The 13567-nt window shown below is 42.8% G+C and overlaps 1 protein-coding gene across 1 annotated transcript in view; it reads left to right on the top strand.

Annotated features, from left to right (window-relative positions):
- Window positions 1–13567, top strand: part of LOC146960085 (transcription termination factor 1-like) — a 54540-nt gene that overhangs the window by 21639 nt on the left and 19334 nt on the right. The window contains exons 5-8 of the mRNA XM_085772632.1: window positions 4343–4467; window positions 10907–11102; window positions 12701–12793; window positions 12889–12954. Of these exons, the coding sequence (XP_085628758.1) occupies window positions 4343–4467; window positions 10907–11102; window positions 12701–12793; window positions 12889–12954 (480 nt within the window). The remainder of the gene's footprint in view (window positions 1–4342; window positions 4468–10906; window positions 11103–12700; window positions 12794–12888; window positions 12955–13567) is intronic.

The raw sequence follows: 13567 nt of genomic DNA, 5'->3' as shown, positions 1-13567 counted from the left end.
GGGTCCCAAGGTTGACCCTTGAGGCACTCCTCTTTCCTGCACCACCAAGTCAGAACATTTTCCATCAACAACAACACACTGTTTCCTATTATGTAGAAAAGCTAAACCATAAAATTACATTTTTAGATAGACCAATGTTATAAAGCTTATCTAATAATAAATACCGATCAACGAAATCAAAAGCTTTGGTTAAATCAACAAAAATTGCACCAGTAATTTCACCATTCCCTGCAGCAGTAAAAATATCATTTGTTATTTTCAACAAGGCAGTAGTTGTTGAATGGTTGGATCTGAATCCAGACTGAGAGGGAGATAAAATATTATTAATCTTGAGGTATTCTGACAGTTGAGAATAGACCAGTTTTTCCAGGATTTTTGCAATTGAACAGATGATAGATATAGGTCTATAATTGTTGCAATCAAGGACATCATTTGCTTTATGAAGTGGAGTGATTCGTGCTGATTTCCAGATGTAAGGTAATTCATTAGTAGAGAGAGAGAGATTAAACAAGTCAGCGAGAGGATACATAAGAACATTGGCGGCTAATTTGATATATCTGTTTTCCAGGCCGTCAAGTCCAGCGCTACTATTTCCATTGGTTTCCCTAATGACACTCAGCACTTCAGTTGGTGTGATTTTTCTAAATGAGAAAGATGAGGGTGAGGATGAGCTGATAGGAGGTGAAGTGTAGCCATGACAGTCATAGGTATAAGATGCAGGAAGAAGAGTAGAGCAAACAGAGGAAAAATGATGATTTAGTGCTTGGGCAACAGATAAAGAATCGTGTAAAATAGTATCGTTAACTCTTATTTGATTAATAGTATGCTTTTCTTTAGCATTTGTTATTGATTTAATCTTTCGCCAAAACTGTTTTGGGTTCCTGAAGTCAGAGTTCAGACATTCTTTATAATAATTAGATTTGGCATTACGTGTTTTGACTTTACTCTGGTTTCTAAATTGTCTATACATTTCCCAATCATCATTGTTTCTCGTTCTACGGTAAGTTGACCATGCTTTGTCTCTTTGTCTAAAAAGACTAATAAGCTCTGGAGTGATCCAGGGAAGATGCTCACCCTTGACCTTGACCATTTTCCACGGAGCATGTCTGTCAAGCACTTCATTATATTCAGTATAAAAATAGTCCCAGGCATCTTGTACATTGGGTATTAATTGAAAACGATCCCAGTTTATGTTGATCAAATCATGACAAAATAAATCTGTATCCATTTTTCTATGTTGTCTGATCTTTATCAACTTTGGAGGTGATTTGGGGAGTTTAATTTTCCATACACAATAGACAATCGAGTGATCACTAAAGCAGTCAGACATAACACCAGATTTGGTAATCCTATCAGGATGTGAAGCCAGTATCCAATCCAACAAAGTACTTGTTTTCTTGGTGACCCTTGTTGGTTCATCTATAAGCTGGGTAAGGTTTATAGCAGTGAATTTTCTTTTGATTGTGTCAGATGATTTGTCTAGCCAGTTCCTATTAAAGTCGCCTAGTAAAATTAATTCATTCATGGCAGATATAGAGGTGATAGTTGAAATCAAGTTGTTAAAGGAGTCCACTGGGGAGGAGGGTGGTCTGTATATACTACCTATGTGCAAACACTTATTCGTACTATGTAATACAATTTTCACAAAAACTGACTCAAAACCATATGGGCCAGTAGTAGGAATAACAATTTCAGAAGCAATGTCTGTAGAAACATAGATAGCCACACCTCCATGCCTAGTAATTCTGTCAGCTCTATATAGGACATAGTTCCTAATACTAATTTCATTATCTGAGATATCACTGTTAAGAAATGTTTCCGAAAGTGTAATGATATTTGGCTTGTGCAAGTAAACCCATGTACGGAGTAAATCAATCTTGGGTACCAGACTTCTGATATTTAAATTAATTATTTTTAAGCCTTTAATATCATCCAATGCGTTTTTCAAAACAGTTTATGCTGTCACCAGACAAGATACTTGAAAATAGAATCGAGTTGCAACCATTACAAATCAGAACACATACATACACACACACAACATATAACACAAAATGACAAGTTAAGTCCATCAAGGATGCCCAGGCTATATCCCAGGTAGCATCGGGTGAATCCCTGGGTTTAATAGCCTATTGTTTCAAATGCAAAGAAGTTTCCGTTGGTTCATGCTAGAGTACCAGTCTAAACAATACTATCAGCAACCAGTAGTGGCTACAGGACAAGCCCCTACACACGCGAAAATGCGTAAAAAGTAAAAGAAAAAAGAGAACTTGTCAAGGGATTTTTTTTCAGTTTGTTTGTAGAGTTTTTATTGCAAAGCAGCAGACTATTTATTAGGCTATTATTATTATTTCAAGTTGCCAGCACGCCGTGTTATTATGAAATGAGCCGGTCCAAGATGTGTTTTATTTGCAAATTATTGTAGCCTATCTGAGAAAAGGCCTTCAGTTTCTTTATGTTCTTTATGTAGGAGCGCAGGGTTGTGCAATATTTATTTTAGAATTTACGTGGTCAATTGACGGCATTAACAGTAAATTACTTCCACCATGAATAGATTTTTCGACCAGCGCAACATCGTCCCGTTCAGTCACCTCCGCATAGCGCTCTTTCTCCGTCGTCGACACACACACACACACAGCAACGCGCCGCGCATGCAGTGCCCGCGGTAAAAACGAATCCCCCCCACCCATCCCCGGACGTTACGATAGCGACCCCCCCCCCCGGACGGTCCGGCCCCCGCCACAGTTCACAAAGTATTTTAGGCCTAAAAGTAGCTCCTAAGTCTGGGAGAGTTTAAAAGTCCTCGTGAGGACTCCTAACTCAGTAAGACCTATTCACAAAGAATCGGAAATGGCTGCAGCCAGGCAAATGGTTTGGAGACAATGGAGGACTGCGAATTACTGCAGAGGGGGGTGCTGGAGCACCTGACCCTTTGCCCATTGATGCCCAAAGTGCTTTTTTGTCTGTGTTTTTTTTGTTTTTGTTAGAGCAACAATATCTACAACATTTTCGCTATAAAACGGGAGTAGTGACGGTGACGGACTGTCTAATATAGGCGCCACAAAAATATTTTTTAAAAGTTGGTGGGTGCGCTAGACACATATATCAGTTAGTAGAAGTAGCTCACGTGATAGGGCTGCTCCCCCAGAAAACCAAACTTGTTGTCAGTCTGGGTTCAAATCCTTCTATAGGCTACAAATTTGGGTAATGCATTTTCTTTTCTCATCATTATTATGATCACCATATATAATATTAGGGCTGTCAACGAGTGTGAAAATTAATATTCGAATGTGGGAAGAAAAAAAAATCAGCGGCTGCTTTGCGAGTGTGCGCGTTTGCAGAGAGTCAGCGTCAGACCGCCGGCACTCAACAACCAATCACCGTGTTGAGCGCCTCTAATTCGTGCACGAGAATTGACGTAATCCATAGCAACGGGGCGTCACCAGGGCGTCACTCTTAGTTTGCTCTTAGTGATTTATCCTTACTGTGCGTTCACACCAAAAGCTTCCAAAGCGTCAAAAACGCTCGAGGGTGGGCGTCAGACAAGACAGCTCCCAAAATGGCAAATATTTTCAGCTGCTTTGGCCGCTCGTCACGTGACTGACGTCAAAGTTCGATCGCGCTGGTCATTGGGGAGCCGAAATACAAAAAAAAAGAAAAAAAGGAGCCGATGGACATCTCTATTCTGACAGGTTGCCGCCGAACCGCGTCATAGCTAATTACCCTAAAGTTAACCAGGGCTCAACTTCTCGTCTGGTGACGCTTTGGACGCTTTGGAAGCGCGGCGACGCCTGTTGACGCTTTGCACACTCAGTGTTGCCGGGCGCTCATTGAAAATGAATTGACTTGCGGCGTTTTGACGCTTTGGAAGCTTTTGGTGTGAACGCACAGTTAGTATGAGTAGGTCTCAGCGGCTTGGTGAATTGCTTTTAAGAAAAAACTCCTACGTAAAAACTTTTAGCGCTCCTAGCGGTAAGATAAAAGGCTTTGTGAATACGGCCAGAACTGTAGTCCGTAGAGCGTCTTCACACTAAATACATTCTTCTGTTGTCGTGACAACAAACTGCAGGTTTCTCTTCATGAACCGTGGTGTTTTAAACAGGTAGAGGTCAGAGAGTTTTATCATCACACTATTCAATCACATTAGAAATAAAACTTTGACTCCCGTTCACTCACATGGAGACTTTTTCTGAGTTGAGTTCCCATGGCTGCATTCGGAGGAGCCTTCCAATCGGGACAGGCCTCGTGGCGCCGCTGTGATGTCATCGACCTTCAGATGGTGCTGAACTGGGACTCAGCGACTGAACCTGAGTGTTTACCCTCTGGTGTCGGTGTCTTCTCTCAGGTTCTCGGAGGAGGAGGTGTCTTCTCTGATAAAGTTACAGAATCTCCACGGCAATGACTGGAGGACGATCGGCGGGAAGATGGGCCGCAGCGTCTATTCCCTGGAGAAACGCTTCACCACCCTCGGTAAATCCCCTAACAGCTGCTGCATCTCCTACTCATGTACTATTCAGAAGAGGTTTCATCTCACAACAGATAAGCTCCGTCAGCTCCACTATTCACTAAGTATTCTCTTCTACCAGTTCATAAACTTTATATTTACCCTTTACCATCAGTTTAACATGTCTTATAGAGGTCCTATGTTCTGGAACCTCCTTCACTAAGATCTAGGGGTGGGAGAAAAAATCGATTCACATGAATATCGCAATATCTTTTTTGGCGATTTTTAAATCGATTTTTTTTTTTTTAAATTTTTTAAATATTGTGCAATGTGCATTTGTTAGCCTTTTTTACATACAGAGAGTACAGGTTTTGAAAAGGGTTTAAGTTCACTTTATAATGGAGTATGTTAATTTATAGGCTCCTACAGTATTTGTGTGCAGATAAATTTTAAAAATGCAGACTAAAAATCGAGAGAATCTGCAATATCATAGAATCGCAATTTAAATCCAATCAAGCATAAAAAAGCATATCGTCCCAGCCCTACTAAGATCCAGATCTTCCTATTCACTCTTTAAAAAGCAGCTAAAAGTACATCTCAACTTCTCTTGAATTTCCTGCTCTCTCCACATCCCACATCCTACTCTGTCTTTTTATGATTTCAATTAATGAATTTTTTGTACCTTATTTCCATTGTCTCTATTTGTTACTGATTATTTTGTTCTTTATCTCTCAATTTTTTCTCATTTTGCTCATATAACGTTGATTATCTATGCACTTTATCTCCTTTTTTTCTATGTTTATTTGTTAGCCGTAGAAATTTGCCTTGCTGTAATTTGTTATAGGGGTGGAACTTATGTACGAGCCAATCGGTTTCGTTCTCTCCGTGCACCATTGAATTCAAATGTGTGCTAAATAAATAAATAAACCTAACCCTAAAACCTGAACAGCTCTGATTCTGGATCTACTAAAACCAGATGTGTCTCAGACCAGCACTGTGGCCTTCAGCACCAACACATCTGGCCGGAGCAGAGCTGGTCTGAACTGGCGTCAGGGTGGAAACCTCCCGGTACCAGACCTGAACCTGGTCTTTCCCATCAGTCCCCTGCAAAATGTTTTAAAGGGATACGCCAACATTTTTTTTTGTGTCGTCTGCCTCACTCACGAGTCCATGACCAGCAGATAGACACCATCCTTTCGACTGTGCGTGCAGTAACCATGGAGATAGAGCCGTATCACCCGTAATTAGCTTAGCTCAAACGCTGGAAGTGTATAGGTAGTGTTAGCCTGCCTCCACCTAAAGTCGCTAATTAGCTTAGCTCAAACGCTGGAAGTGTATGGGAATGGCTAGTGTGACGTCACGAGTCACTTCCGTGTCCAACTCCTGCTGCTAACGTACAGCAATGCATGTTCTTCATTGCTGTCCCCCCAAAACACACACACACACACACACAATCATTTATAAGTTACATAGAGACGTTATATGAGCAAACGTTTAGCGCTAGCTACTAGCTAACTAACGTTAACCTACGTGACTGGACCACCGCGATCCACTGGTTCACTGGCCTCCCCCGGTGCATTGTTTACGTTGTGTGTTTTAATTAATCCTGTAACGTTAACGCATCGCGATGACCACGGTACGGCACGGTGTCAGACAGGCTCATTAATGTGCAGAGGGACCATAGACTGTATAAAAGAGAGGGACGGGGACGAGGTTAACTTTACAGCTGTTTCCTTCGTCCCCACAGTGACTCCCGACACTTAAACCTGAGCTGCTTCTATTCTGAAAAACTCTGACAAGTCGAACTTTAGGATGTGTTAGAGGACTAATTAATCTGTCTAACCATCTATGACACCTGAAACGGTAAACACAGATGATCGATCGAAATAAATCACTGAGTGAATTCACTTTCAATCACTGAAAACAGTTGGTTCTTGAATGTAACTCAGTAAGACATAGCCTCAAGATTTTTTTCTGTTAGGTTATACATGATGTACATGCTGACAAAGTACTCTGAGAAAATCGCTTTGTTACTTTCGTCCCATGTTACGTTCATCTTCTCGTTCTCTCTCTCTCTCTCTCTCTCTCTTTTTTTTTATGGTAAAAAAAAAAAAAAATATATATATATATATATATATATGCTATATTGTGCATTGAATTCATATACATGAATATGTGTTTATTTATTCATTAATGAAAGCTCCCGCTGTGTTTTTGACCCGGCTCGGTAGTGTTAGCCTGCCTCCTACCTAAAGTCTCTAATTAGCTTAGCTCAAACACTGGAAGTGTATAGGTAGTGTTAGCCTGCCTCCTACCTAAAGTCTCTATCAATCAATTTGTTTATTTCGGGCATGTCAATTTAAATCATCATCATCACACTTCATCTTCGTCTTCAATCACTGAAAACAGTCTTCATCTTCATCTTCTCTAATTAGCTTAGCTCAAACACTGGAAGTGTATAGGTAGTGTTAGCCTGCCTCCTAGCGATATTTTTTTCCATAGGATAGGTCTGGGAAAGTACCGCCTTTCCCGCCGTTCCCACTTCTGATTGGTTAGATGGGCTCCATTTTCGACTCTGATTGGCTAGAAGGGCTCTCGCCTGATTGGTTGTTTGTTTTGGCTGTGAAACGGCTGTGAAACGCAGGCTTTTGGCAAAGTGTGATAAGTGCCTAGATCTACCTGGACTCTCTCTACTTATCTGGCCTGTCACACCGTAACCGGGGCCCCACCGGACGCGGAAGCGCCGAGAAGCGGGGGCATTTTCATTTCGGCGTCCAATCCTCCGCAGGCGCCTCGCGCCGTGCACCGAGCGTTTGGTCTATTTTGTGCACGGGCCGCGAGCCATTGCGTCAATCTTGGTAGGAAGTCATACAAAGAAACACAAGAGAATCCGGTCAATTTTCAAAATAAAACACCAGGAATGACAAACACGTGAGGCCAATGTGTGTACGTTTGTAGCCTATTTGTGTTTATTAATCGAAACAGAGCGCGAGAGATGAACACACACACACAGCTGAGGGGCGAAGCGCTTGTCCCCCGGCTGCCACAAAGTCGTTAAAGCAGAAGTAAGCGATCCGGTTGTTTTGGCTAATGCTGCGTTCCAGGCAGGCTTTTGAAACCGTAAATTACAGCTTCAAGTCACGACTTACGACTTTGTAGCGTTCCAGGCAACCCACTCGTGTTTTTCCGACCTGTTTTACCGGTGAAAGTCACTATAACGGCCACTCGTAACTTCCGACCCGTGAACTCGTACCAGATCGAACTGGTACAACTTCACAGGTCGGAAAAACACGAGTTACGAGTTGCCTTGAACGCACCATAACAGTCCTCGTCCCTACGTCACCACATTCACGGCGTCCCTTGGCTGCACACACAGCCCTGCATGCCGTTCTCTCTCCTCATTGGATAAAAACTGTAGGATACGAGAAATGTTTTCTCCTCGGCTCAGAGCAGAGCAGAGGGACTGACAGACCCGTGTTTCAGTCCAAACACTCTATGTAAGTGATTGCTGTCGGAAGATAACTATTTAAGACTTATATTAACACAAATATATCACTTACTTCTGCTTTAATTAATGGTATAACGCTGGATGCACTCGTTGATAAGTTTTTTTTTTAATGAGGAGGAAATGAACTCAGCTGTGATTGAAAAGCATGAGTCGAAAGTTGTAACTGTGTAGTGGAAAGGGGTGCAAAGTAGGAAATGGTAACTGGTTGTGGAAACCCTGCTTTACATTGTTTTAACATAAAAAAACTTTAAAAAATCATCATTCTGAAGGTGTGGCGGCTTTTATTTTGCCGTGGCGGTGCGCCACGATCAATTACATGTAGAGGAAACCCTGTGCCTCCTACCTAAAGTCTCTAATTAGCTTAGCTCAAACGCTGGAAGTGTATAGGTAGTGTTAGCCTGCCTCATACCTAAAGTCGCTAATTAGCTTAGCTCAAACGCTGGAAGTGTATAGGTAGTGTTAGCCTGCCTCCTACCTGAGCTGAAATCAGCAGTCAGAAGCTGATTTCATTTTAGCTCTAAACTCTGTTATCACTTTATCACATATTTAAAACATTTTTAGGCGAGAAATTAGCCGTTTAGATCAGCAGTGTGTCGTTAATTTGTCTAAATACCAGCTGTTCACAATTTTGTTCGGACGAATTCGGCGCTACTCAAGCTAGCCGTTGTGACCAACGCACTTCCGGTTTCTTTCACAAAATAAAACACCTGTCTTCCTTTACATACAGAAAACCATGACGATAGAATTTGTGCTTTTACTTTGAAATAGGAAGCTAACCTACCCTCGATGTAGCTAGCTTGAACCAAAATAAACCGTCTTTGCTTGAACCCTCCGTTTTGACCAATCTCGTCCCGTCATTTGACTGCTCAAGATGCCTTACCTGAGAGCTTTGTCAGCTCTGAGACTAAGATCGGCCCGCCGGTTTCCGTTTAGAGTTGCTGAAGAGTTTCTCTGATGACTTTAGGTGGAGGCAGGCTAACACTACCTATACACTTCCAGCGTTTGAGCTAAGCTAATTAGCGACTTTAAGTGGAGGCAGGCTAACACTACCTATACACTTCCAGCGTTTGAGCTAAGCTAATTAGCGACTTTAGGTGGAGGCAGGCTAACACTACCTATACACTTCCAGCGTTTGAGCTAAGCTAATTAGTAGGGGTGTGACGAGATCTCGTCCCACGAGATTAAACTCGACGATATTTCTCGTCGCGTTAAAAATCTGTCTCGCAAGATTTTTTTTTAAAGAGGAACTAAACCCCAAAACCACTTTTTTCTGCTGAAAACAAACGTATTTGGGTATAAGGTAGTGTTGTCAGTTGATTCTGGTCCAACTTTTGACATTTTAGTCAAAATATTTCAATTTGGTGTATTTTGTAGTAAAAATGTAGAGTGACTGCCCTCTATGGGTTGAAACACGGCTATTACAATCGAATTTTTCTATTGGCTGAGATGGAGGCAGATGACGTTTTGGAGGCAGCTTTCGTCACCGGCCACTAGCTCCCCGGCCAATCAGCACCGGCTGCTGCCTGCCGCTAACGGTTGCTAGGCACTCTAGCTGCTCTGCTGCGGCTAACGGTTGCTAGGCGCTCTAGCTGCTCTGCTGCGGCTAACGGCTGCTGAATGGGAATCGTTAGTGCGGCCGGCGCTAACGAGCCGTTAACGAGTTAACGAGCCGGCGGATCGGCTGTAGATGCTGTGTCACGGCTCTGGCGTCCTCTCCTAGTAGTGTCCACGCTACTAGTGCTGTAAGAGTAGCTCGTTAGTAGCTCGTTAGCGCTAGCAGAAGTGTCGATGTGTGTTTATTACTTTTTTTTCTCTTTTGTGTGATTTTGCGGGTGTGAATGGGGCGCAGGGGGGAGGGGGGAGGGGGGATCGTAGAGTGCTCCTGGAGTCCCGCCCATAATCAAGGCATTTTTTGAATTTCAAGCTTAGAGCACGTCATCCAAAACTGAGGGGTTTAGTTCCCCTTTAATGTTAAAATATGTAAAGCAGGGTTTCCACTACCAGTTACCATTACTTTGCAACCCTTTCCACTGCACAGTTATAACTCTACTCGACTTGGTTTAGGTGCTTTTCAGTCACAGCTGAGTTCTTCATTCCTCCTCAGTAAAAACAAAACTTATCAACCAGCGCATCCAGCGCTAATTAACGATTCTGTGGCTGCCGCGACTCTCTCTCTCTCGCTGACGCACACACACACGGGCACATGGACAGGTCACGCTAACCGTCCGACGTGGGAGGGAGGAGGGAGAGAGGGAGGGAGGGAGGGAGAGGGGATGGGGGGACGGGGGGATCCGAGGAGTGAAATGGCACTGGGGGGAGTAGCTGCCACTACTCAAAAAAAATCCTAGAGGAAACACTGCACATAATATTGTTTGCACTTGAAAAAAAGAAAGAAATATTTAATTTTATTTAATTTATTTTAACTTTTATAAATTTTAGTTTTAATTTCAATTTGTGGAAGAAGAAATTTATTTAAAGCTCATGCTTACATCATGCATGTAAAGAGTTATAATAAAACATTTCAAAATGCAAGTGCAACTCGGTTAAATAAAAGTCTGTTGGTCCAGTCATATATTTTGTCATTGTAGTTTTCTTAAAATCTCGTCTCGTCTCGATCTCGTGAACCCAATCTCGTGTCTCGTCTCGTCTCGTGAGATGAGTGTATCGTCACACCCCTACTAATTAGCGACTTTAGGTGGAGGCAGGCTAACACTACCTATACACTTCCAGTGTTTGAGCTAAGCTAATTACGGCGATATGGCTCTATCTCCCTTGTTACTGCACTCACAGTCGAAAGTATGGTGTCTATCTGCTGGTCATGCACTCGGGAGTGAGGCAAGACATAAAGAAAAAAAATGTTGGCGTATCCCTTTAAAGCAGGACCCAGTTCAGGACCGATCCTGCTCAGCAGATCCAGACCAGGAACCAGCTGATCTCTCTGTCTTCTCTGTGTGCAGCTAAAGCTCGAGGGTCGTGGAGTCCAGACGAAGAGTCGCGGCTGCAGCAGGCGCTGAGGATCCACCTGGAGGACCGGGCCCAGCAGAGTCCAGCCGGTCCTAGTCTGAGTGCAGACCAGCTCTGGAGCCGCCTGCCCTGGACCCAGATCAGCCAGCTGGTCCAGACCAGGTCCTGGATCCAGTGTCGCGTCAAGTGGTGAGTGCTGCAGGTGTTCAGGAGAATATTGATGTGGTTTTACGGCGGGAGAGGAGACTTCCTCCTTCAGATGTCTCTCATTCCGTGATGAGGACTGCTGCGCTGATGAGAAGTGGTACCGTTCCAATATGCTCCGGTCCGCAATTTAATGGGGGGGGGGGATAAGGAAGTACCGGGAGGTGGAGTCACCTGAGTTCGGTGCTTCGTGACGTCAAGCTGCACAGCAATTCCAATTTGCTTGTTTGGAGACACGATCTCAAAAAAGTGCAGCAATCAATTGACCCTTCGCATAAGCCAGGGTTCTTACGGATCCTTAAAAAGTCTTAAAAGGCATTGAATTCATTAATCTAAAAACAAGGCCTTAATTGGCATTAAAATGTCTTAAATCAATTTTTCAAAAGTCTTAAAAATGTTAACACATGGTAAGTGGTATTTTATGGTTGTAATTAGTCTCAAATCTCAAAATAATTGGTAACATTTCGACATAGAGAAGTTAGTGGCGGCCGTCAACGCTAAATTTCTCACCGCCACCAGCTCCCGAGTCAGTGTTTTTTTTTTTTTCCGGACTTTTTATGCATTTATTTTGAAAGGACAGCTGGAAAGAGACACAATCCAATGTTCATGTAGCAGTCACTTTACCTTGGATCACATAGGAAAGTGGGTAAAATTGTCCCTAACCCTATGTAATTGATGTGGGGTTTTTCTTTTTTTTCTGCATTTGTGTTTATTATGAAGTCAGTCTTAAATTTAATTTCAAGTGGCTTTAAAAAAGTCTTAAAAAGTCTTAAATTTAACTTGGCTTAAGCTGTAGGAACCCTGGTAAGCCCCGCCCCCTTGGTTACTGTTGCTACGCCGGGCAAGCTTTCACTCCCAGCCATGCTCCTGGCAATATTTGGTATCGATTTCAAAGGAAATATCAGCAAATTTCTGAATAAACTGTTCTGAGATAATAGAGAGAAGAAGTCACAAAGATCATTCATAGTTTTCAGTGACGTGACTCGCACAGGAGGATAAAACATCTGTTCAACGACACGACTGGACAATGTACAGAGCAGCAGTAAGGGCTGGTAATTTTACCGTCTATCAACCCACGAAGACTTAGGTCATCTCACTGGTTGTCAAACTGCAAGTTTTTGGGCGATTGTGAACCACATACAGCTTTCGTTTTACGACCGCGTGGGCTCCGCGTACTCGCTGTCACACAATATACACCGAGTACACCGTACACCGAGTACACCGTACCGTACGTTCGCGGACAGTGCACGCAGACCGCGCCACTCGCAGTACGCCTGACTCTGTGGGAGCTACTGTAGCAGGTGAGGTGGAGAGAGAGAGATTGAGGGAGGAGGAGGAGAAGGAGAAGGAGGAGGAAGAAGAGAGAGGAGGATTCAGGTGGGGGGGTGGGGGGGTATAGACGCCATTCCACCGCTTTATTTCAGCACCGAGCTTTTGTAAAAAGAAAAACCAGAAAAAGACGAATACTCGACTCTGACGCTCAATTAGTGGTTTTGAGATTCAAATAGTCGGCTATTCGGTGAAACCCCTAACAGGTGTTCATGTGTTCATGTGTTCATCTGTGCTCTGTCTCTGTGTTTCAGGTTCAGCATCCTGAAGCGGAAGCTGTTTTCAGGTGGCAGAACCAAAAGCCGAGGAAGTGAAGGACTTAAAGTTAAAATCCTCCTCATCAACACGTAAGATGTTGAACACCTAACCCTAACCTCACCTCACCTGACCTGAACTAACCTGAACTAACCTCAGTGTGTGTGTGTGTGTGTGTGTGTTTCAGGTTGTACAACATGTGTGTGGACGACGCTGCAGACATCGACTGGGACAAGGTTGCAGAGAGTGTTGGGTAAGGTCAAAGGTCAAAGGGAGCTGTCAGGTGGAAGTAAGTTTTTATCGTAATGTAACGCTGCGTTCCAGACAAGTCGGATCTTTCCCAGTCGGAACTCGGATCGTTCCCAGTTGAAAACGCAGAGTTCCGACTCTAAAGCGTTGGAGACGCACCACGTCAGAAAAACCCAAAACACGTTGGACCGGGACAAACTTCACAATCACAGTTCTTCACGTAGTTACTAGGGTCGGGAGAAAAAATCGATTCACATAAATATCGCAATATCCTTTTTGACGATTTTTAAATCGATTTTTTTTTTCAAAAATTTTTTTTTTAATTTTTATTATGTTTTTTGAATTATTATTATTTTTTGGAATTTTTTTTAATTATTTTTAAAATATTGTGCACTGTGCATTTGTTCGTCTTTTTTTTTTACATACAGAGAGTCCAGGTTTTGAAAAGGGTTTAAGTTGACTTTATAATGGAGTATGTTAATTTATAGGCTCCTACAGTATTTGTGTGCAGATAAATGTTAAAAATGCAGACTAAAATTCGAGAGAATCTGCAATATCGTAGAATCGCAATTTAAATCGAATCGTCATCCAAAAAATCATAGAAGAATCGAATAGGG

This window comes from Trachurus japonicus, unplaced genomic scaffold, assembly GCF_045865225.1.
Source record: "Trachurus japonicus isolate A0001 unplaced genomic scaffold, Traja_1.0 AP030730.1".
NCBI classification, from domain to species: domain Eukaryota; kingdom Metazoa; phylum Chordata; class Actinopteri; order Carangiformes; family Carangidae; genus Trachurus; species Trachurus japonicus.
This window is presented reverse-complemented; position numbering and strand designations above follow the sequence as displayed.